The following is a 25,296-nucleotide window of genomic DNA, read 5'->3' on the forward strand; positions in this document are numbered from 1 at the left end:
GCATGATCAGGCAGCAAGCCCAAATCTGTCTGATGTGAAAAGAAATATCTTGACATTTGAAGAGAAATGAGAATGAAGGAGAGAAACATAGGGGGATTTAACTCACCTACTTTTGCAGATTATTTACAGCAGATTTTAAAACACTCCTAGCTGGCTTTGGGGACACTACCCATCTACACTCTGGAAAAAATACAACCGGTTTAAGCAAGGAGAATGAGGATGGTAAACTTGACGGAAGGGGGGCAAATCACCTGCTCAATTCCCAAGTCAAATATAAAATGTGGTGGGATTAGCCACTATTCTGTATTTTCCACTCCACTGCTCCCTCCTCTCCGTCAGTACCAGCACAGATAACTCAGTAGATCATATTTGCATTTCAGAAGCTGAGTTTCCCATTTTGTTTTTGCCTTTCCTCAGACTGGCTGTTCGGCTTCCCTCTTCAAGAAGGCTAGAAAGGAGAAGAGAGCTGTTACCGCTGGGGCAGGGAGAAAAGCATCATCTCTGAGCAGAAATTCTTCCCACCTGGGCCCCCTGGCCTGAGTAGGCTATGCAAGCCCCAGAAGCTCCTGTGCAAGAGATGAGGGGGAAGCCCAGGTGAAAATGTGAGTCATTTCTCTTACTGCTTGTCCCCAAATTCTCACAGCACTCTGGAGCAGCTGCATTGATCTCACAGAGCTGAATGAATCCAGAAAAGGTGGCTTGGAAGGAAGGGGCCAGAGAAACAAAGGAGAGAAAGGGCTAGAAGCCAGAGGCACCTTACTGAGACCATGCCCACCTAGGCACCAGGTGTGGGCCAGTTCTAGCGACAAGCTTCCCTGTCTGGAGTGACTGTTTCTGGCTGGCTCTGGCGGCCACTGCTACCTAGCTGGCCATGTCAAGCCCGTAGGCAGTTTCTAATTCCTGCCCTGATTCCTAAAAGGGAAATAAGGACATGGCTTACACTTTAGAACTGAGGATAAGAAGCTCTGTGCTGGGGCGGGGCGGGGGTTAGGAAAAAGAGTGATTTTCTCTTTCCAATTTGGCTGCAGAAGAGTTTCATTTAAGATGGTGTGGTTTAGTGCAAAAATAAAAAGTTTGGGAATCAAATGACAAGAATCTTTGGCCTTGCTGGGTTGGGGCCTAACCTCTCTGGGTAACAATTTCCTTATCAGTATAACAAATGGTTGAAATAGATGATTGCTCTGGGCCCCTCCACCACTGACATTCAGAGCTGCGGAGACTAATCTAGCCCAAGTCCTCACACGAGGGTTTTCTCATTTTGTTGTTACAGGTACTATCCGAGGAGTCAGATTTTATTTTTAATGCAGTATGTTGAGAAAACAAATATGAGTTTCCTCCTGTCTAGAACAGTTAAGAGAAGGACCCTCCAATGCCTTGGAAATCTGAACGGTGGGTTAGAGAAGCAATACATGTGTGAATGAAACATGGTATTAACTTCTGCCGAACTGCTCCACAGAAACTCACCAAGCTCAGAAGCCCGCAACAGTGCCTACCAGGTAGACACTCATGTAGCATTTCTTAGGTAGGACAACATCAGCATTCTCTAGCTTCTGGATATTTATGGGGTTATAAATGAGCAGTCAGGCTGCTGTGGCCCCTTATACAATGTCTCCTTGACATGTCTCCTCTTCCTGGTCAGAAATGTCATGATTCAGAAACGGCATCTTTCTCCCTCCCATTAGTCACAGAGATGACTTTTGGAAAGTGTTCTATAATTTTTACAGTGGCTTCAGAAAGGTAAGGCTAGACTCCCGCATCAAACAGGGGATTGGCAAATTAGAGTCTCAAAGTGGGGGACACAGCCTCTGAAGGGGCAGTGGAGAAGCCATCCCCTCAAGTTGACTGAGTGACCAAGAAGTTCCTGAGAGGTTCAAGGGCAGAGAAAGCCTTCTAGGACTTCCTAAGATTTTCCACTACAGTACATTAGAGACAGGATCTTTGGACTTGCACAGAAAGTTCACTGGAATTTTACCTCCCTGCTAAAGGCTAGTTCCCTCTCAACACTGAAATTGGACCTGAAGGGGGAACATTTCCAAGACAGAAGGGCTGTTTTCTCAGCCATCCAAACTCGGCCCTGATCCTCCAAGGCCCCGCAGCAGGCTCCCTCTCTTCTTGGGAGCCCAGAAGCTCCTCAGCTCTCTCCCTCAGCTCTTGCTGGCCTTTGCAGCCTATGCTTGAAGGATACAAACAGATGAGCATGTGTCTCTGTGTATTTCCTCAAGCTTTCTAATTCTATTTTTTTCCCCTTAAGAAATTCCTTTTCAAATACACCAGGGTTTCCATTCTCTGTCCTTGGCTCCTCACACCCTTTCTGGGGCACTTCCATCCTGGCACTGACCTCAGCAAGGACCGTACAATGCTTATATCCCAGGACACTTTGGTTCCTCTGCCCCTGGCCAGACAGGAGGCACCGGGTTCAAGATGCACCTGCAAAGTGTGGAAGGGGGTCACCACTGCTGTGGGTCTTCTCGAAAAAGAGGGCAGATGAGGCTCAGGGCTGGGCAAACCCAACAGTCCTGCCACAGTGAGCGATGCTATCTCACGGGACTTCAAAACTGAGAAGTCGGAACTCGTCTGATCGGAGGAAAGGGTTGAGCAGTCAGAGCTAACATTTCCTTTGTCTGTGATGGATAGCCACTTTGGAACTACTTCCCGTCCTGGCTTTTCCTTCGGTCAGCACTGCGGTGGAAGGAGGGGGTGGAGGGATGGGGTCTTTTTCTGTCATGATGTCCTATGTGAAGCCCTGCAAGAAGAGCGCAGCCCCAGAGTTGTGTCGGTACAAAAGGTTTGCATTAACTGTAATGAAGCAAATGACAAAATCAATAAAGCAGGAATTGCGCGGCTGTCATAAAGATGATGTAAATCCAGGGTTCACGATGGTTATGAAGCTATTTAGAATTGTAATTAAAACCACCACCATTTTTTTCAAGATAAAAGCCCCTTTGACAACCATAAATGCAAGCTACAGGAAATTTTCAACAAATATATTCAAAATTAATGTATGGCACAAAGATGGCATAAATTAACTGAGGATAACCCATAAGTCCAGGCTTCGGAATGTAAGAGCACTGAGTAAAGAGATTTCGATTTCACGTTTGGTTTTTAAGCAATGTGGTTTTCAATTTTAATCAAGTTAAAGCTTGACAGAGCACTTAGAGACTCTGAATGAATGGCATGTTTCTGACAACTACTTTTCAATGAGACTGAAAATGCTGTCTCTGTATTGCCCAACTTGAGATCTGATGGCATTTGCTATTTTATGCATCCCACATATTTCAGAAAAGAATCAAGGGGTGTGTGTGTGGTGTGTGTGTGTGAAGATGACCTTTTTGTTTCATCTGGGAATGAGATTAGGATGAGCTTGGCGAGGAAGTGGGTGGGATACCCAAGTCTTCCAGTCCTAATGAGCTATTTTCCTTGCACTTGGATTTTCTGAGCCCTGACTGCAAACTGTAACCTGAGATTTCTTGGGAAACACCTACCTATCTACCTATCCACCCACCTAAGTTCAGAGAATCGCTGTTTGCTTTTACGTCATTAACAAAACATCTACTGTGGTCTTGAGCTCTGCTGAAGGAGCCTGAGGCTCCCTGGGTGATTACAGCTGTAGAGTCACAGAATGTCAGTGTTGGAAGCAGTTTTACAGATCATCGGGTCCAAGTCCATCATTTTTAATAGAAGAGTAAAGTGAGGATTAGAGAGAGGAAGAATTACTTAGAATCCTAAGGCAGCATTTGGCCGAGTAGTCAGGACTTGACCACGAATTTCTGAGGTCACACTACTTTCAGGGGGTGGGGAGGAGAGACAAATGATACATCAGAGAACAAAAAGTAAGTGATGATTAAATTGTATCATCAGTTTGAAATGCCACTAGAATTTGGGGGTATTTGATTTTTTCCATTCATTTTGGGCTTCAAGTGTGCTGAGAAGGTAGAATGGGCTTCTAAGTAGGAATTGAGGAGTCCTAGGGATTTAGGGACATATTCATGTTGTTTATTTTCTGTATTTTATATGGTTTGATATATTGGGGGGGTAGGTCTCGCTAACTGGGGGGAGTCTAACCCTCCCAGAGCTAGGTAAGTCCTGGAGATAGTAACAGCTGGTTAGTGAGACCATCTTTGATCTACAAACCAACCAATTCTGAGTCGACACCGCCAGCCACCTCCTTTATCTAACTCACACACCAAGTCCATATTTCCACTCCTAAATCAGCCTGGGGCCAGGCATCAGACCCCTGGGGGCAGACCCTAACATCCCAAGGCCCCCCTCCCCCAGTTGTTCAAATTTCCAACCCCAAGCTGACTCCAGAGGAAACCTCAGTAAGGGCTGTGGCCCGTGCCTTCGTCCCGCTCCCACGTTTGCCTCCTGTCTCTGGTGCTCCGCTGTGTGGCCCTGAATGGCATGGTGTGCCACTCGTTTCTCGGAGAACTTTGAGTAACTAAGAACTTTTCTTACAATAGCACTGACTAGCCTGTGTTATCACTCAGTCACTTTTATAAATTAAGACCTGGGCATAGGTCAAAGGGACCCAGGTTCTGGTCACAACTCCTGCCCACTGCTTGAATGGTTCTGCTAAGGTTTAATGGTCACATTTTTAAAAGGAGAGATGTATTTTCTTCAGGTTCTTTCTACTTAAAGTCTACAGCTTTAAGTAGATAGCAACCTGCATTCCAAGACCTCAAGTCAATAGGCAGAGAGGCTGGCTGCGGTAGAACTGCATGCTAGCCAAACCACTTACTATAAAAGCTCAGCTTATACTTGTCTCAATAGTAAAATTGGCAAAGAAAGGAATTCATTTTAGGGAATCTAATTGCATTAAGCAGCTGATTCCAGAAAAGGGTCTTGGACTGAGAGTCTACTGAGATGGCTTGTCTTCTGTGATGAACAATCCAGCAGAGAAAATTTGCACATCCATGACTCAATTATACTGGTTGATGGCAGGTTCCCCAAACTGCTCATGAGCCATCTTAATTGCTAGAAAGGTGCAAATGCTGTCAAGTAATTTCACAACAGACCCCAAAGGAAGTTGAATGCAGCCCTTGTTTTAAAATGGCCTGAGACATGTAAAGAGGACACAGGAAGGTTTGATTCAAACCATTCGGTCTCTGAGACACACATAAGGAAGCCCCTCAAAATTCAAAGCAGGGACTCCCTAGCCTGGGGGCCTTGGGATCTTTGTGTACAGGGCAAAGATGAGCCCTTATTAACATCCATAGCTGGTTAGTAGCAGTGAGAGCATCCCTCAATGGCTAAAGGAGATGGACCTAAGGAGAAATAGGCCTTCTCTTAAGAGAGGACAAACAGGACGATTTCTTAAGTACAGTTAAAGTTTAGAAGCTTGGCTTTGGGTCTAGGTATCTCACCTGTAGCCAGAAGACATGCCTATGGCTGACGCAGGCCTTCAGGATATTTAAAATAAGGCCGAGGCAGAAAAAGGAAGGCTAAAGAAATGGGGCAGGGATATTCTGCTTAAGGAAATTTTTGGAAAACCCCTTCATTCCAATCTCTGTGAAAACTTACAGTTTGAGTGCAGAAAACTCCAGAAACTGATTAGAGCTAATTGAGGCTTTACCGTTTACCTGGTGGTGTCCTTTTACCCTCTTACCCTCTATTGTTCTGGTTGACTCACTGTCACCCAACCACGCCCTCCTCCCATTTATTTCTTGTCTGTAACTCCTGAAGATCATCCAAGAGAAAGCTGGGCTTTATCTTCTTCATCATTTGGCTTAGGCAACACTCTGTGCTCAGACTGAAGAGGGAAAATATGCCACGTATGGACACTCTTGCTATGACTGCAAGTATTCACAAACCCAAATCAAATGCAGTCCGTTCACAACACCAAGGAGTTTGACTTGCCTGACAACTGACTAATGACTCAATATTTGTATCTTCCCAATGAATCAGTGCACTGGTTTCTTTCAGTGACCATGCAGAGCCAGGAGCACACTTTGAACCTGGGTGCGGAGTCTTTATTTTAGAAACAATCAAGCCAACATTTGCGGGTTTGTGAGCTGAATATGCTTAAGTGGACAAAAGAGATATTCAGCCAGTGATCTAATTGACATTTTATGGGGACAAGAGGACTGGGCTGGCCCAAGGCAGGCAAATTCATTTTCCAAAGGTCACGGGGTTGGCTGCTGGTGATCGTTGTTGAAAGATATCTCAGGGTTGGTCAAGGCCACAATCAGAGATGCCAGTGGAGTACAAATAATTCCCCTCATTCAAAGCTGGCAGCCAGGATGGTGGGTCAATGTGGTTGTACTTATGCAAATGGTAATGATCATAGTTTCCAGTTACAGAGGTCAACTGTGAGAGACAGGTGGCATGGGGCATGGCTGGCTCAGGATCTTCTGAGTTCTTGCTCAGAAAAGCATATTCTGGTATCTATCTCATACCAGGGAATTAGGTGAAACTGGAGTACTCCCATCCTTTGGGCTAGGGTCAGATGTTTTAACTCACAAAAAATTTTTTAAATATGTAAAAATATGCATACAACAGAGGAAAAGTTTGGAGAGCATCAAAGGGTCTAGCCCTGAAAAGCAATTCCCCTTCTGCCCCTTGCAGTTCCGCGCTTTGCTTCCAGTAGCAACTACTAGAGTTTCCTATAAGTTTGTCCATAAAAATTTCTCATATATGAAAGCATATGAGGACAAATACAAACATACTGTTTTAAAAGCACAAACTGTAAAAAACTATACCGACCTTCCTGTGTCTTGTTTTCTCATTTATCAGCTTTGGATGCTGTTCTGTATCATTAAGATCAGTCTTCTTGCTCTTAATTACTCTGTAATAGACCAGCGAACGACTAACCATGATTCATTTACCTAGTGTCCTATTGATGGGATTTTAGGTGGCTCCCAAGACATTTACTCTACAAATGACACTTATCTATACATATTCTAGGGGGCTTGTATGAGTTTATCTTTAAAATAATTCATGAAAGTTAAGTGGATGGATTGAGGAGGATGTGAGCTTCCAGCTTGGAGAGCTGTTGCCAGATTGTTTGTTAGGGGGTCATACCAAGTGACGCTCCTACTGCTGTCAGTTCGATGTGCCATGAACTCTTACTGGACACTCAGGAATACTGCTCTAGTCACACCTAAACTGCATGGGAGAGGCTGGGTGCAAACTTAGGTTAGCTTTCTAAAACAACGGGCTATAGGACAGCTTTTCCCTACTCTGATGTTCGCTGTCATTGTTGTTAAGTAACATTATGTTCATTGTAAAAATACTGGAACCTGACTCTCATTTTAAGTCAGGTAAAGTAAAAATAAAATAAAATAAAATCACTCCTAGGTATTTACCCAAGAGAAATGAAAACATACATGAAGGTCACAGCAGCTTTATTCATAATTACCCAAACTTGGAAACAACTCAAAGTCCCATCAACAGGGGAGTGAATATTTTGTAGTATATCATTAGAGTGGAGTATTATTCAGCAATCAAAAAGAATTACTGATACATGACAACATACTGCATGAGACCATTTATATGAGCTAGTTCTACAGGCAAAATGTGACTAAAAGCTACCAGGGTTGAGGCATGGGAAAGGGGATTGACTGCACAGATATACAAAGCACATTTTATGTGGTTACATGACTGTATACTTGTCAAAATGCACTGAACTGTATAGTTGAAATAGGCATGTTTTATGGTAGGTAGATTATACCTTGATAAAACTGATTAAAAAATTAAAATCACCTAAATTCCTAACATTGACAGCTAACCATTGTTAGCAGTTTGCTTATATTCTTCAGACTTTATTTCCTATGCAAATGTATATATGCATATATATATGTACAAAACTATATTCACACTTCTAATTTTACCTTCCATTTTATTTTTTAAATAAATGGAAACATATGGTTTGGTAATCTGATTAAAAAGAAAATCTTAAGGATACATTGGCTAGATTCTTTAATAGTTTAGTTCCTACTCTCAAACTGTTTTCTGTTCGTACCGTAAACAGTAGTTGGCTTTACCATCCCACCATCCTAGCTGTAGGTAAAAAGTCACCTTGGGAGGGTACTCAAGTTTGAAGTGCTGAGATTTGATGTCTCTCTTTTTTTAAAGCCTCTTCCCCTCCTCCTACAAGAAGTATGGATTTTACTGGCCTCAGGCAGATGGCACCCCTCTCCCCACCCAGCCACGGTCAGGGTGGTACAGCACAGTCAGCATAAACTGAAAGCTGGGCCAGACTCATTCACAGCTTGTAGGGAGAGACCCAAAAAGGCTCCAAAGAAAACCAGAGGCCCTCCCCCCTTCACTGTTTGGGGGAACAAAAGCCTCAAAGTAGCTGAAAGGGATGCTTTGTTCTCTGGCTTTGCTCTGGCTGCAGCCCTCCCACATTCTCCAATCATTGTCAGGACATGGGACCTCCTCCACTGACAACACTCCAAGGGGCTGACAAATTAAGAGCAACAAAGGCTAGGGCACTAGGCACAAAAGGAGTCAGTGTGAGCCACGACAGCCTCTCTCATCCCTAAAGGCACACAGTCCAGCACAGCAGCAGACACTTGCCTACCTTGTGTGGCTTGGTTTCCCCCTCTTCGCCCTCCTGGCCTCTTGACTCTCATTTTAATTCTGGATTGATGCCTTACTATAGTTTTCAGAATAGGTAACAGTGTGAGTCAGATTAATGTAGGTTCAAATTTTGACTCTGTTGTGTGATCTCAGAAAACTACCTAATCTGGCTGAGTCTAAATTTCCTCATCTTTAAATCCCACCAGCTCCATTGGGTTGTTAGGACACTGAAATGAGATAATGCTAATTAACACTGTAAGTGTTCACTATCTGTCAGTTCTAACTCCTTCACAAAACATTATCTGATTTAGGTGCTACCTCTCCTCTCCAGGAAAAAAACCTGGGCTTGGAGAAGTCAGCAGCTCGCTCAAGATCGGTGGGGAGGGCTGGGACTCAACTACAGATTTTTCTCACTTCAATGCCAACTCCTTATTCAGCATGCCAGTCATTCTCAAATGTTATAGAATCAACTGAGACGTGGGTTAAAAATGCAGATTCCTGGGACTTGACCAGAAATTATGATTCATTCAGTCGTTAACAGGGTTCAGGCATCGAATTCCTGATAAGGCCCAGGAGATTTGGAAGTAGGATGTCTTCCAACCACATTTTGGAAACACTGCACATGGTTATAATGAAACAATATGATTATTGTTTTATAATCATTCCTTTGAAAAAGAAATGGAGAGAAATTCTAGGGTGGGCCAGGGATAGAGGAAGGAAGGGGACTATAGAGTTTCTGAGTTATTGACTCTGGCCAGTTCTCAAAGAACATGCAATCAATGACAGGGTAAGAAGATGCTGGTGAGAGTAGAGGCACATAGATCTGCATATATTGAGTAAACAGTCTATCTAAATAGATAACCACAAGTCCAGTTAATGAATGTGTTAGCCTCTTGGGAATGGGTGGCTCTGTGGTGTTTCAGTGAAGACGACCGCTGGGGTGTGGCTTTGAAAGAAGCATGGCAAAGTCACCCACTTCAGGTAAGGGCCAGGACCATACCCTGATATAGCAAAGCCAATTCCTGACATAGCATTTGGCTTCAAAACACTGTGGGATGTGGTTGAAAGGGAAGTTCAAGTTCAGGGTCAGCATTCTGCTTAGCACAATTAGCAATGATCCATGTGGCAATTTCAGGAGTATCTATTCCCAGATTTGTCCCTCCCCAACTGTCTTGATTGGTACCATTAGAGTCAGTCTTTCAGAGCTGTTTAGGAACAGAATTTTAACTAAAGAATTATGGTACTGTGACCTGCCAACACATTTAGCACAGGTCAGGTTACTGACACGTGGGGCTTTGGAACAAACCACCAGGACCTTCCATTCACTTTTGCCCCCGTGGCAGGCTCTTCCCAGGGAGGGGGGGCATATCTAAATCTGCCTATGGTTGAATCTGATAATTCTGAATAGATAGTGTGATTTAGCCTATATGGTGTGGACACTCAGTGTTTAAAAAGATTTTGCATTAGGTGCCAAAATGTCAAAATAAAATGATTTCACATAGAAATTTAAGTTTATTACTTCATTCAGGAAAACGAAAAAAAAATGCTAAAGTGGGTCTATATGCATCTGCTGGAACCAACGGCAGTGACATAGATGGGGCACATGTTCTCCAATCAGCCACAGTTCCCACCACATCCGGTTATGTCCTAAGAGTGCTCAGGCTGCCCCAACAGTCATTTGTCAACTCGTGGCATATGAGTTTACAATCTCTTATTGGAGGGTTTCTTTCCATAAACTGAATCAGAGAAACTCCCCAAGACCACCAAACCAAACTCTCTCCTCTAGCCCTGAATGTCAATAGACCAGCTGGGAGATAATCTGCCTCAGTAGTAGAAGGATGTGTGAGGATGAGGAACAGAATACTAATATTTATTGAGCATCTACTGTGTGCCAAGCTCTATCTCAAGTCCTTTCTACTTGGCATCTCATTTAACTTTATATGAAAATTTATGGCTTGTTTAAGGGTTAATCACCTTCATTTTATTGAAAAGGAAATGCAGGCTCAGGGAGCAGAAGCTGTGTGCCCACCTGGCAAAGAGCAAGGAAGAAACTCAGCTCTTATGGTAGAGATGGGATCCTTCCAGGGCAAGAGGCAGGTTTGTAACTAGTCCTTTAAGACAAATACCATGTGATTTCTCTCATTTGTGTAATGTAAAAACAAAGCAAAACAAAATGAACAAAACAGCAGTAGCCTCACAGACACTGAGAAGTGACTGGTGGTCACCATGGGGGAGGGGCTGAGGTGGGTGGCAGGGAGGGTGAGGGGCTAAAGCGGCACAAAAATTCTCAGGCATAATGTAGGTTGGTCACACAGATGGCAGTACAGAGTGGAGAATGTAATTAATGATTCTGTAACATCTTCCTATGTCGACACATAGTAGCTGTACTATGTGCAGGATGTAATAATATGGTAACTGTTGAATCACTGTGTTGCACACTTGAAACTAATGTAAGATTGTATATCAACTATTCTTCAATTTTAAAAAAAAGCTCTACTTGAAGAAGGGATTCTCTAGAAGCTTGTGGGACCAGTGAAGTGGGTGCTGGGGATGGGAGGTTACACACTGTATTTAAGAGGGAAGATGAATTCGGCTTTATATTGTTACCTCACATGACTGAGTATCCTGTGTTAATGCATCTCATTTTTCAGAGAAACTAGAAATTATAATTTTTTTTTAAGGCAAAATTTACTGATTTTTGAAACTCCGTTAAGAAGAAATAGAACCTGTGTGGAAGTGGGATTTGGTCCATGATTTTTGATTTTTATTTTATGCTTATCTAAACTTAGGTAATGTTGAATAGTGTTTACAGGTTCTATGTTTAAACTCTTTGGGTTCAAATCCCAGCTCTGCTGCATATTAGCACATGATCCTGGGTAAATCATTTCACTTCTCTGTGCTTCAGTTTTCTCATCTGTAAACCAGTAATACTTACCATAATGTTGATAAGAGGATACATGAGATAACAGACAGCACTTAACGAGAACCATGTCTGGTTCACCATCCACGCTCTATAGGAACTTATGAGTGTCTCATTCAGGACTACTCCTTTCCTGAAACAGCCTGTGTTTATTCTGTGTGGGGGTAGGGGTTATGGGGTAGATAGAAACATTTCAGTTTAAATTATGGGTTTTAGAGGGATCTCAGAACACATACCCTGTCCCTGAGCCTAAAAAATGGGGTTGCCTCTAAGAGCAGAAAAACAAGTACAAACTTCCATAATTAAATGCTAATTAGCTATAAAATCTTATAACTGCTGCTGGATCATGTGCCATGTAAACCAAACCTTATCCCAGGTAGTTTCCCTGGTGGACACAGTACCTGAGGACTGATCATCAGCTTTAGAAGAATTTAGGTTTTTGGACTTGTGCCTGGGGACTGGTTAAACAGAGAGCTTTAAAGGAGAATGTTGATGGCAAATAATAGCTGTCATTCTAAATGGACATGTAACACTGTCTACAGAGCCGAACACTTGGGGCAGACACCAGTGCTCCGCTCTGGCATAGCAGGTGCTGTGCACATGGATCTGTTAGTTCTGATACAACAAGGCGCTCTGAAACACCAGCTCCGATCAAAGACCTGCCCCCATGTAGGCAATGTCACAGCTGATATCTCAGGCTCTGCAAGCACCATCCTGCACAAATGACTTCTTTATTCACCCAGCATATATTTTCAAGCACTGATTCCACCCTGAATCCTTAAGAACTCATTTCCCTGAGATGCAAAGCAGTTTATCTGGGGCAGCAAGCAGGAAGGGAGATGGTGCCGGAAAGCTGGCTGAGGTCAGACCTGCTGCACAAATCTCTAACTAGTCCTAAGGATGTCCGAGAGATTGTTCAGAAGCCCTTTGTCCCATTCCAGAAATATCTCCCAATCAACATCCATCTTTCTCTTCTCCTTTTCTCTGAAGGTAAGTCCAGCTCAGACTCTCAACCTTGGGATCCAGCTTCCAGGTGCTGAGATCTGGTGTTATTCGGATCTCCTTTTGTGTTGACCTCCAGCAGGCCCTGGCTTTGATTCTGCTGCTGAGTTTTGTCTCAGTGACAAAGCCTAGCTCTTCCCTGATGGAAGATGGTCTCAAAGAGTCATACTTTACAATTTGAACTGACTTGAAAGATTATCTATCTCATCCAGTGATTTTCAAGTCTGCTATTTTTTTAAGTACGGCTCTTTGTTACACAAAACCGCATGTTGAATCCTAATGTCTAAAAGAGAAAATTTAAAATTTTGTCATTATTGAAAAGTAGCTATTTGTGGGCTCTTGATGCACCAAAGTTTCAGAGAACACACACGAAAATCCACTTATGATAGCATGTCAACGACTTAGTTTAACAGATGAGGAAATCGAGATCAAGAGGTTAAGTGGCAGCCTGAGGGCTGTATTAGTATTGGTTTCCCATTGCTGCTTTAACAAAGTACCACACATTTAGTAGCTTACCACAACACAAATGCATTTTCCTAGCCTTCTGGAGGTCAGAAATTCCAGATCATTTCACTAGGCTAACGTCAAGGTGTGAGCATGGCTGTGCTCCTTCTTGGGCTCTGGGGGGAAGTCTGTTTTGTCATCTTCTCCAGGACAGCTGCTGTCGTCACTCCCACAGCACATGGTCTTTCCCCTGCTCTGCTTCCAGCTCATGACTTCTTTCTTATAAAGACACCGGGTTCACTTGAATAATCCAGGAAAACCTATCCATCTCAAACTCTTAATTTAATCATGGCCACAAGGTCCCTTTTGTCATAGAGGGTTCTGGAGATTAGGACATCTTTGGGGGACTATTATCCAGTCTGCCACACACAGCTGGGACTGAACCCGGACCTCCTGAGCTCTTTTGGTACATTCTGTGTCTTGATGGGGTCACGGGGAGGGAACAGGGCAGGGAAAGTACACATTCCTTTTCTTTGACCTATTTTGCCTCTTTCAAGCCATATATCAGAACAGGAGAGCCCCATTGGAAGAAAGAAGACAAGGTGTGATGGAGTTAACTATTTTTAAGAATTAGGGCTACCTCAGAACAGAACACTATAAATATAACCTTTTCCTTTGGATATGCATTTGTCAAGGAAGGGAAGATTAAGTCTGTTAGATATGATAACCTGAGCCAAATTAATTCTCAGAGATGGAATAATGGAGCAGTAATAGTTATTATTAATCTTCATAACAACATCATGATGAGGGTAATATTATTTCCACTTAACATGTGGGGAAACTGAGGCTAAGAGAGTTGTGTAATTTGCTTAAGATCACACAGGCTGTAAGAGCCAGGGTTTGTTTGACTCAGGGCAGCCTGACTTGGGAACCTGAGTACTTGAGCTTCATCTAATCGTCCTCAGAGTTTCTGCAGAGTTTGCATGCAACTCCAGACCTGGCAGGTCCTCTGAGCCTCAGGTCTTCTCTGAAGGAAAGCTGTTGGGAAGAAATTCAAATGCATGTACCTCAGGGGTGGGAAAGCAGGAGCTGGTCCTGGCCTTCTTGCTGGTTGTGTGACACTTAAATGTCACTTGCCCTCCCTCAAAGAAGAAACAAGAAGGCTCATGTTAGAGTCTGAAAAAGAATAAATACAAGCTATTGTGAAGGGCTACGAAAACACAAAGGGATTTATTTGCCTGTACATTTAAGAGCTAACACTTGAGGGCCTGGGAGAATGGAGAGAGGGATGAATGGGCAGAGTACAGGGAATTTGGGGGCCGTGAAGCCATCCTTTATGTTACTACAATGGTGGATACGTGTCATTATACATTTGCGAAACTCCACAGACTACAACACCAAGAAGAGAACCCTACATAAACTATGGATCTTAGTAAAAACAAATCAGTATTTGTTTAGCAATTTTAACAAATGTACCACACTAATGCAAGCTGTTACTAATAGGAGAACTGGGTGCATGGGGGCAGAGGTATATGGGAACTGAACTTTCTGCTCAATTCTTCTGGAAACCTAAAACGGCTCTTAAAAAATAAGTAAAAAAAAAAAAAAAAGGAGCTCTACCTTTCAGACAGTCTTGATAATCTGCTCAGAATTCTTTCCTAAGTGTGACCATCACAGCTTCTCCCTGCCCGGGGTCCTGCCTGTAGACCAAAACTGCTCTTCCAGCGTCCCCAACAGACCTGTACCTGTGGTTTCCTACAAAACATCACTCCGTGCTCACCACATCTTAGAGCTTTTCTAGCGAAGTGCCCAGAACAGCACTGACGGATGCTCCAGACTCATCCTGGGATCCCGGCCTTGCTGTACTACTGACCAGCTCTGTTGCGTTAGGAGAGTTCCTGAATTTCTTTGAGCCTCCACTTCCCCATCTATATCTAGAGGCTAATCAACTTTGCCTGATGACCTAGCAGGGCTGTTGTGTTAAATAAACAAGATAATGCCTACGAAGACTTTGGGCAAACCACAAAGTATTATTATTCACACATGTGGGGAATGTGCTTCCCCTGATTTACTCCTCACTCGAATTTCTGCCAAGTAGGAGACTGAGGCTCAAAAAGGTAAGTAACCGACCCAGAATCACATAGGTCATATGCAGCGAAGCTGGAATAAAAAAAAAAAAAAATCAAGTCTGACTCCAAAAGTCACAGCTTTTAGTTGCTATCCTACACGGACTCCAGTGGGACAGAGGCCAAACATCAAGACTTACTAGAGTCCCAGACTGTAATCTCCACTGTGACACTCATCTCCCCTCTCCTTTAGGCCATTTCTCTTATGAACTACAAATCTCCAGGCTGAGGCTTGCTCTGTGCCTTCTTGCCAGGACGGAGGAAACAATAGGATTCTATTTTACATGCTTGTTTACAACCCCTGGTTGCTGTGGATTTAGTGCTCAGAGGGCTTAAATATATGTTATGAGTTAAAAAAGAATTTTGTCTACAAATGGAAACATCCCTGATAATAAATTTATTGCTCAAGTCAGAACCATGGGGTCCATTATCCTGAAAAAACACAAAGGCTTCTCTGGGCTGGTTCTTGCTGCTTGCACTGCTTCCTCTTTGCTACTGGATGTAATCATGCTCTTTCATTCAGAGTTTCAGTGTTTCTCTAAGTGCTGGAGTCTCTTTGTTCTGAATTCACCCACCTATTCATTTCTTCATTGTTTACTGAGCACCTCCTGTGTCCCAGGCATAGGGCTAATTCTTGCAAATAAAATAGTAAGCAAGATAGACTTGACCTCTCCCTCTACATACCTTCAGTTTATCAGAGGAGAAAGAACTGAGCAGTAATAACTTAGGGTGAGGTACTTTGAGAAATAGCTAAAGCCCAATGGAGGACCTCTAACATAGCCTATAAAACTGTGTAATCTGCCCACGAAGGGATTTGACATGTTACCTGACAACTTCCAATTCTAGGCACAGCTTCTGGGCTGGGGCACATACCACCATCATCTCCTTGCCTTTGGGTAACAGGTACATCTTTTCCAGATTAATAGGGTCTGATTTACCAGATTCTTTTATTTTTCTCATTTCAAGGTATTTACTTGAATAATAAATCAAGTGGTATTTATTGAGCACTTATGTTGTTGGCCATGGGGCAGATACAGAGGAATGCTGTAGGGGAGAGCTTATCATATATGCTCTTTGTGTATCTGTTTGCCTCCCTCTGCAGAGGAAATTTCTCAAGAGTAGTGACTGCATCTTCCTTATTTATTTATTTCCAGAACTTGCTTTGGGCCTGGCAAAGGTAAGGGCTCAATAATGACGTGTAGGAGGAGCAAAAGGAAGGAAAGGAGGGAGAAAGGAAGAGAGGGACGCAGGCAGGCTGGCACGATCCCTTTCTCTAGCTAGCTTATTTGGAGAGTGCTTAGCAGATTGGGGTCCAGTCCAGCTTCCCCCAGAAGCACTTCTGAACCTGACACACTCAGCCAGGAATGCAGAGGAGGAGAGGCTGGAACACCTGCTGCACTTCGGGAAGGTGATAAATCAGCATCTGCTGGCCTCCTGCGAGCACATTTTCCCAAATCCCCTTCCAAGATGCAGCGTGTCGCTTTCATCAGGAGAGGCAGGCATCATCCCTGAGTTGGAGTCCACAGCTCCTGCCTCCACCAGATAAGCCCTGGTGACAGGCCCCCAGTCTGCCCCCAGCCAGCTCCCAAAGGCCTGCTGGCTTTCTCCTGCAGGTCTCTGCAGCTTGCAGCTGCCTCTTTAGTTCCATTTTGCCAGCTTGCTTCCGGGCCCTGTGATCAAATAGCAATGGGACGCATCTCCTGCCTGGTCACCCTGACTTCAGCGTTTTCTTGGCACCTTTCTATAAGCGTTTTCTTATTCTTTCTATAATATTATTTTCATATTTGAACAACTGTGCCCAATTTCTTATACATAATCAGCCAACTGAAAATTCTTGAGGAATGAACCAACAAATACATCCATGTGATGCACTTTTATGGGCACTGGGGATTCCAGTGTGCACATGTGTGCACATGTTCTTTCTATTTGACATACAGAGATGGGTTGACAAATAAATGTACATGATGATTTCAGAGGGCACTAAATGCTCAGAAGAAATATGACTGGGTAATGGGATAGAAATGAAGGGCAAGGGGGCTGGGGAAGGTGCTTGGATCTGTCAGGGAAGGCCACTCTGAGGAGGTGACATGTGCACTGAGACCTGAAGGATCAGAAACAACCAACTGCGTGGGGTCACAGGGCTTGGCATCCCAAGCAAAGTGCAAAGACCCAGAGGCCAGGAGGGGCTTGCGGGTATTCTGGAACGAAATGTAGAATCTCGCAGGACATGACCAGGAGTATGAACTCTGTTCCAGGTGCAACAACAGAATGAATGGCCTCCCAGATTAGCAGACAGAGATGCTGCCAATGAATGAGTGCTTCGTGCCCCTTCCCACACCTCTCCCACCCTCACACAAGATCACACCTGCTCACCAGGGTGGAGACAGCCCTCATTAATCTCAGGAAGCAGGAGGGGCAGACTGGTAAATGCGGCATCTCGGATTAACTAGAGAACACAAAGGCCGCCTGCCCAGCTTTGTTTTGAATCTGTCAATTCCAAATTCTGCTAGCTGGCAGAGACAGAGGTTATTGATTTTCCCTTCTGGAATGCATGTCCTACAGAGTCCTCGCAAATAGAAGCTGAAAAACAGAGGCAAACATAACTGCTGAGAAAGACAGGGCAAGGGGACATTAAAAAAAACACTCTATACTGGTGTTTGTCCTCTTCTCATCATGCTCTTTTGGGTTGTGGCTTGTCATTTCTTTTTTTCAATTCATTTTTCCCCTTCTCTCTGTCTTCCTGATGATCTCGATGATCTCTCTCTCTCCTCTTTCTCCCCGTGTCTTTGTCCAGTACTTACCACAGCATTTGCATACAGTAGGCACTTAATACTGGTTTGTCAAATGTTAGTCTATCTACAGAATCTCTCTTGATCAATCTGCCCATCTAACATCCTGTTTTTCTTTAAATATAGTACCCCTCCCACTTCCAGACAGGCAGCAGAGTGGAACCAGCTAATAAAACCAGCTTTTAGTAATTGCAGAGAGTGGTATTCCCAGTTAATCACTTTTTCTCTCTCCTCTGGAGAAGCAGGAAGCAATTAGAGGCTTCCTTCCACTGGCCCTTCAGCACACGTCCTACACTGGGGCTTCCCATTCCCACAGGGTCCAAACACTACCTGCATCCTTTTCCTTGGCTCTGCTGAAAGCTTGGGTACTTGCCCCCACTTGCTGGCAGCTTCCCGGGTTACTCGTTGGTTCTTCTGTTGTTGGGACGGCTGAGGGGAGGAATCTGGGCAGACAGAGGAGTCTCTAGATAGAGTCCTAAGATGGTTGGGTGTGTTACTAAGGGCAGGCTAGATAGGGAGGCCTTGGCTGAACTGTGTCTGCTGACTTTACCAAATTACACACACAATTTTATCATCTGGAAAATCGGAGTATCATCATCTCTTCCTTCTTGAAAGGAAATGTCAGGATAGGTAAAGACAATCTATGTTAAAACTACAAAATTGTATGAAAAGTAGACAATCCCTGATTTTTTCTTCGTAATGAAGCAATATAGTAAGATGGATAGACCTAGTTGTCATTTCATAGCTTGATCCTCCAATAATTTATCTTCTATTCCTATTTTACTTAAGTAACAGTAGAATAGTGTTACGTTCTCTGAGCTCACACAGAAGATGGAGAAGATTTGAGGGCTGCGAGGAGATTCTCAGACTGGGGACATTCCTGAGATTGAAAATTTGCTACTCATAACTCACAAGAGACAATCTACATGTGGGTGACTGAGGTCGGTAAGAGTGTTTCCTTAACAGGTTTTACAGAAAACTTCATTTCTGTAAAGCATCTCCTATTTTACATGTACTAATGCATACTTAAATGTATAATTTCAATGATCACATCTATGCAAATACTTTCCCTCCTTGAACTTGCTCCTCAGCTCAGTACCTATAGCTCTAATTACCCACGTGACATTTTCTCTTCAGTCTTTAAGACTGTTTAGTTTATCTCCCTTTTATTAAATTCATGAAAGCTCAGGCCCATAGTCGTTGCTGTGGCCCATAGACCAAATTCATTTAACCAGCAGGAGCAACAGGACCCGAGGTCAGGTTCACCGATTTCTGAACACACAGAAGATACTCTATCCATCCTAGGAGACCTAACATCACATCCACCTGAGGATCTATAAGCCTGGCTCTTCCTCCTGGCCTTTCAATCTCCATGGAGTGGAAGCTCTAGGAATGCAGAGCTCACAGACTGATCTCTCTTACTTTCTATGGCTTCCCCCAGAACAGGCACTTAATGGGCTCAAAGAATATTTTGATGGCTGCACGGGTGAATGACTATGAGAATTTGCCACCATTCCCTGTATTGTCTGAGTTTGGAACTCATCGTTTTCCACTTCTTTTTCCCTGGTCTCTAATAACTCATTGATAGCTCAGTTCTGCTGACTTGGTCTCTTCGACAACTTTGGACTCCTGCGTTCACTTCCGACAACTGTCTCCCAAGCGACAGCCCTGATTCCTTGGGGTCTACAGCCTCATCTCCCGCCCCAGCCTTTCCTTCTTCTACCTCCTCCTTCCTTAAGTTCCTCTTCCAGAAGAAATGTCATCACAACCTTTAGGTGGGAATCCACATTCTCAGTCTTCCTTCTAAAGTCCATGCTCCTTGCAAGCAAGGCTTGCTATCAACCTCTCTTTCTCACATCATACCTTATTATCTGCTGTATAATCTCTACTCCCATGATGAGTTGGCTCGGTGTCCCTCGAAACACACCTTACACAGGTTTGCTTCCAAGCTTTATACACACTGTTTTTCTCTAAATACCAGTTGTCACTCAGGCTGAGTTAAATACTTTACAATTTTAACAACAAAGGAATAAAGCCATAACAGTAGCTAGAACTTCTAAAGAAACTTCCATGTGCCAAGCATAATGCTAGGTTACTCATATGCATTATTTTATTAACTCTACAAAAACCCTAAAAGATTAAGTACAAGTCTTACCTAAGAAGTCTGGGCTCAGAAATATCAAGTAAAGTACCAAATATGCACAACAGCTGGAAATCAGATGTAAATGTAGCAGACTTCCAAAGCCTCCTTTCTAATTTAAGGCTACATTGCCTAAAGCTATTTTTCTTCTCTGAGCTCTGATAGCCTTTACTATGCAGAGCCACTCATTTACCTATTTGCATGTGGATGGTTAAACCACTAAACATTCTCCTGTAGGCACCATTTTTCTTATCCCCTGTTTACTGTAATCCACCTGAGAATATGAACTATACTTCTAGGCCTTATGGATTCTGCCCAATAAATGCATGCTGACCAAAGTGGTTAGAAATGTGAAGTAATCAACCCCCTTTAGTTTTTGTTGGTTAATTTGTCCTCTAAGCAGTGAGTTTCTTCCCTCCCATCTTCCCCTGGACCACATGCTGACACTTGGCATAAATAGAGATCCTGGCTGAGTTCAGGCCTGGAATAATCCATGTTTGCATGGCCTGGAGAAGGAGGGTCTCACAGGAGTTACTGGGTGACTCAGGAATCTGTGCTTGCAGAACCCTGAAACTTCTAGCCCTTGAGATATTTTAGAAGTTAGCGATATTATAAGAAAACAACAAACCCCTAAAACTCCAGCAACTGTTGAGAACCATTGTGAGATTTAATCACTTTCCTGAGAATCAAAGTTAGTTGGTAATTATACAGCCTTTCTTAGACATCACCATGATATGTGTGTATGTGTGTATATATATGTATATGTATTTTAACTAGCCCATTTAAAATTAGAACCATGAGTTGGGCAGATATAACACTTTGTACATGTAAAATGTTAATTTGGGGCTCCATCATCAAAAAGTTGGTTGACCTTGAGTTAGTCATTGTCCTTCTCTAGTCCTCAATTTTCTCACCACTGACCTGCGGAGTTTTAGAGGATCTCTAAGTTCCCCTCTTGCCTTGCCTTTCTGGGGTACGAATTAACACAACCTTGTAGTTTTGGTTTATGCGCACAATACTGAGTCACATTCTCCACAGCTTTTTCTGCTCCACTCTGCCCTCTCCTGCTCTGGGGCCGGATAAAGCAGTGGGCAGCCTTCTGTCTGGTAGCTCCTTGCAAAACCCCCTCTGTCTCCTGCTCCCTTCACCCTGAGGTGCCTCTGCCCTCTGTGTGTTTTGCCTGTTACACCAAATGCTCTCTCCTAAGTTCTCAGCAACAAGGGAGGCAGATAGGCTATATCCGGAAGCCGTCATTGGCTCCCAGCACCCTCAAGTCCCTGTAACCCGTATAGGGAAAACTGATAGCTAAATAAGTTAAAACAAAGCCAGACCCCTTCAGGGCTTCTCAAGTTCGATGTGAGCCTCTGGAGGAGGCCTGGGGACAGAAATGCCTTCTTAGACAAACCAGACCTGCTTCTGCACCCTCTCCAAACATAGGTTCTGGGCACATGGACACAGTGGTATAGGTAGAAAATTCAGAAGGCATACTCCTTGTGAAGGTAAGGACCCAGGAGTCATTGATGAGCAGCAAACAGTGAGGCCATGTAGGAAATGACAAGGGTTATTTGTGAAGTTCAAAAACATTTTGATAGAATAGTTGTGCCTAGACTGTATCCATGGGTGCAGGAATCTGCATGTGGTAACGATTACACAGAACACGTTCATGCACAAATACGCACAAATGGGTGCACGTAGAACTGTGAAACCTGAAGAATAAGGTCTGTGGTCACCCCAATGTCAGTGTCCCAGCTTTGATATTATACAACAGTTATATAAGATATTACCATTGGCAGAAAACTGGACCTGTCTACTATTTGAAACCTCCTATGAATCAATAACTACTTCCAAAAAAGAAACCAACCAAGCACCTAGTGGTTCTGGCTATGTCTCCCCACAATCCTGAGACACGAATCCCAGTGCTCCCTTGCAAGGTCCTATTGGTAACAGTGAGATCTTCACCATCATGATCGTCATCATCAAGGCTGCCATTTATTTAACATTTACTATGGGTCAGGCACTAAGCATTAAAAATATTCTCTCATTTGCATCAACACCCCCACCAGGCTATCATCCCCAGTTTATAGGGATAATGACCTTGGGAGAAGCTGAGTTGAGCCCCAAGCCACAGAGGCACTGCGGGGCCAGACTCTGACCAAGGTCTGGGACACTAATGCTCGTATTCGAGGGCAAATAACCAGAGGGGAATACGACTCTGCAGAGCTGTTGTGGCATTCCACGTGTGCTCCCTGGAAGCCACTAAGCGAATCCCTCAACCAGTTCCCGAGTCACCCGGACTCAGGCAGCACCGGACCCAGGGACACCGCCCTCCTGACTCGCCCCTTGGCCCAGCTCTGGGCAGAGCTGCGACAAAGCAACAAAAACGCCACTTACAGGTTCCTCACGGCGGCGATACCTCGGAACGCCTTCCTCGGGATCCCCAGGATCTGGTTTTCGCTCAGATCTCTAAACAAGAAGAGAAGAGGCACATTACGTTAAGCACCAAGGCCCGGCTTTATCTGCATCTCATTATGATAACAAAACCCCTCGGAGGCTGCCCTGCGGTCAGGAGTGTTTGAGGGGCTGTTTAGTCTCAGGCCCCAGACGGCTGGCTGCGAGCCTCCCTATTGTTCCTCTAGCGACGGCCTTTGCAGGAGCAGCTCGCCACCAGGGCGGGCTCTGTGGGTGGTCTTGCACCTCCAGGCCACGAGCCAAGACGCTGGGTTATTTGTTGTACACACGGCACCCAAATGTCTGTTTTGCCACCTCTCAGAGACGACCCCTGCTCCCCTCTCATCCCCCACAGCATCCCTCCCCCACCACAGGGCCAACACCACTCCATCTCCCAGCTCAGGGACTCTGCCTTTGTCATCTGGAATTGGAATGGAGCCTGGCCATCCTGATTTTCTGATGGGGGGTGACCATCTCCACTTATCCAGAGCCTCAGAGACCCCTGGGGGCCTCCTGGATTGGCCTAGTGACAGGCATGATGAATTCAAATTGCATTTCCAAAGCCCACCCCAAATGGGGTCCCACCGGCACCTCATCTAGCAGTAAGCAGTACAAAGGAGTTGCTTTGAGGAGGGAAGGTGAGGGACAGAGCGTCAGGTCTCCAAGCTGGCTCAAACCCAAGTCTTGTGACAGGGCCCTTTTAATAATCCTGAAAGCCTCAATTTCCTTTCCTAAGACTTACACAGTTGGTTTTTTTTTTTCCACTTTATTTCTGTTTTTTTTTTTTGCTAGATCAAATACATATACTTGTTTTCATTCATACCTCAAGCTTGCTTGGAATCTCAATCAGTTATCAATCATATCTATGTGTATCTACATATATTTACACAAACATGTATATAAATTGTATCTTTATTTATACATATATAGTCTACCCATAGATATAGACACATATCTTCATCATTTTGAAAAGAACACAAAAGCCTTCAGCTATTAAGCTAAAACATTCACCTACCCAGACATAACCACTGTTACGAATTAGAAGTAATACAAATTTCACCAATATGATCTCATAGCATAGAGTCAGTCACAACCTCTTTTTTTCTATCATATAGAGAAATCTGTTCATGTTACTAACAGTACAGCTACACCAACACTTTTAATGGCTGTATATTATCCAGTTGTATAGATGGTTGGATATTTATTTCTTTGCCATTTGAGGAAACACTTGGATGGCTTCTCCTGTCCCCACATTTTGGGGACACTTGTTCAGCTACTACCATCGTATCAAGTCCTATGAGGAGAAAGTACAGGGTCACAGTCTAAACGCATCTTTAATGGCCCAGCTGTTCCAGAGACAGATTGTACCATCAGACCCTCTTGCACTGATTTTCCCACAGGCATCTAATCAAAAGCTATAGATGACTCCAAATATACTTGCAAAGAGGTCAGACAACCATCCTCCACTAAAAGCTGGGCCATCTAAATTAACAATTCACAAGGGGGTTTAAAAAAGGCCAGAAGAAGGGTGTCAGTTTCTTGGCTCTCACCTTGCTGAGGTGAGCTGCCACACCTAGAGCAGCTGGCTGGTTATCTGGGGCCACTTGTTAGGCCCCAAGGCAAACCTCAGAGTTGGGATATGGTGCAGATATGAACACTAGCGGCATCTGAGGATGAATAACAGGGTGCTCCCCATCTTAAATCCAGTTTCCTCTGTCTGTATCTGATGTAAGTAAATTTAGATGCACAATGAGCCCCATTGCAGACTCCCCAGGCTGGGCCTTGATTCAATGAGCAGGGCTCCAGCCTGGAGTCGGGGCGCTGAACAAAGCCCATGATGACAGCAGAGGTCAGGCAGTGTCACCAAGGCCACTCCTCTGCTCTCCATCAGCCTCCAGGAGAAGGGGGTTCAGGTCTTGTCATCTGACTAATGCAATTTCCACGAGGCATCTGGGCTGTACCCAGGGCTCCAGCAGCTACAATGGGCCCAGGCTCTTCTGCCAAGCAAAGGCTTGTCTCCAGGACAGCAAGCCCCTGCCTTCTAGCCTCCCAAGCTTGGCTGTTATCTTTGGCCACGCTGGGAAACAGTTCAGGCCACCCTTCTGGTAAATGACTGATAATCAAAATCAGGGGCAGGGGAAGCAAACAGGAGAGAGGTTTAGAACAGTCAGCTCTAACTATGCCTGGAAGCCAGGAGAAAGGGCACATATTCCAGTAATGCATTAACACTTTGTGTTTAGGTGCCCCAAATGTACTGAAGAAATAGCAATTGTTTGAAGGTCCTGGTTTACAATATGGTGGGATAAAAAGAGAAGAGCAATGTTTAAGCAGAAAAATCTGGTGGAATTGCTGGGAAACCTGCCACTAAAGCAGTCACACAGGCAAAATCCTCCACTTGGTGGGGTAGTCACTTGGCTATTTTCTTGCTGTAAATGTACTGAGGCTTATTACTCTTAGCCTAAGGAGCCTGGTTTAAAGCTTTCCTTCTGCCTCCCTGCCATGGCTTACCTCTTTCCACAATTGAACAAAACAGTAGATTGTAGGGAATTTATCTGTTCCCCATGACAATCTGCTTGTAAATTTTATTAATTTTGTTTTCCATTGAGCTTCTCTTCTCTGGCTAACAATACCACTGCCATCCATCTGCAGGATTGTATATTGATTTCATAAATACCTCCACTGGGCTGACAAACTGACAGCTTTAATGGTGTTACTGATGGGGCATGGAGGAGGGTTCAGGGCTGGGCGCTTCATTTTCAGTAAGTGTCCCTTCACAATTATCTCAGGGCCTTTGTGAGGGTTCCTAATAGTGTGTTTATCTCAGCGTGATGCCTGAGCATGGAGCTATTGTTAAGTACTATCCTTGAGAGAGACAAGAGCACCATTTTCAGCTGACACTTAAAT

The 25,296-nt window shown here is 44.1% G+C and overlaps 1 protein-coding gene and 1 long non-coding RNA gene across 4 annotated transcripts in view; one reads left to right on the top strand and one right to left on the bottom strand.

The window, feature by feature from the left end:
- SLIT3 (slit guidance ligand 3) overlaps positions 1 to 25,296 on the bottom strand; it is a 596,734-nt gene that overhangs the window by 175,022 nt on the left and 396,416 nt on the right. For both annotated transcript variants that reach the window (XM_036995101.2, XM_036995102.2), the window contains exon 5: positions 22,336 to 22,407. In XM_036995101.2, the coding sequence (XP_036850996.2) occupies positions 22,336 to 22,407 (72 nt within the window). The remainder of the gene's footprint in view (positions 1 to 22,335; positions 22,408 to 25,296) is intronic.
- The window catches only part of LOC118967787 (uncharacterized), a 62,300-nt gene that overhangs the window by 8,889 nt on the left and 28,115 nt on the right, over positions 1 to 25,296 (top strand). The window contains exons 2-3 of one of the 2 annotated variants that reach the window (XR_012129334.1): positions 418 to 602; positions 1,271 to 7,382. This is a non-coding gene — a long non-coding RNA (uncharacterized lncRNA). Of the gene's footprint in view, positions 1 to 417; positions 603 to 1,270; positions 7,383 to 25,296 lie in introns of those variants that run through there. The other variant, XR_005055019.2, reaches the window with a different exon arrangement.

The sequence above is a fragment of the Manis javanica genome, chromosome 1 (genome assembly GCF_040802235.1).
Source record: "Manis javanica isolate MJ-LG chromosome 1, MJ_LKY, whole genome shotgun sequence".
In the NCBI taxonomy this organism is placed as follows: Eukaryota; Metazoa; Chordata; class Mammalia; order Pholidota; family Manidae; genus Manis; species Manis javanica.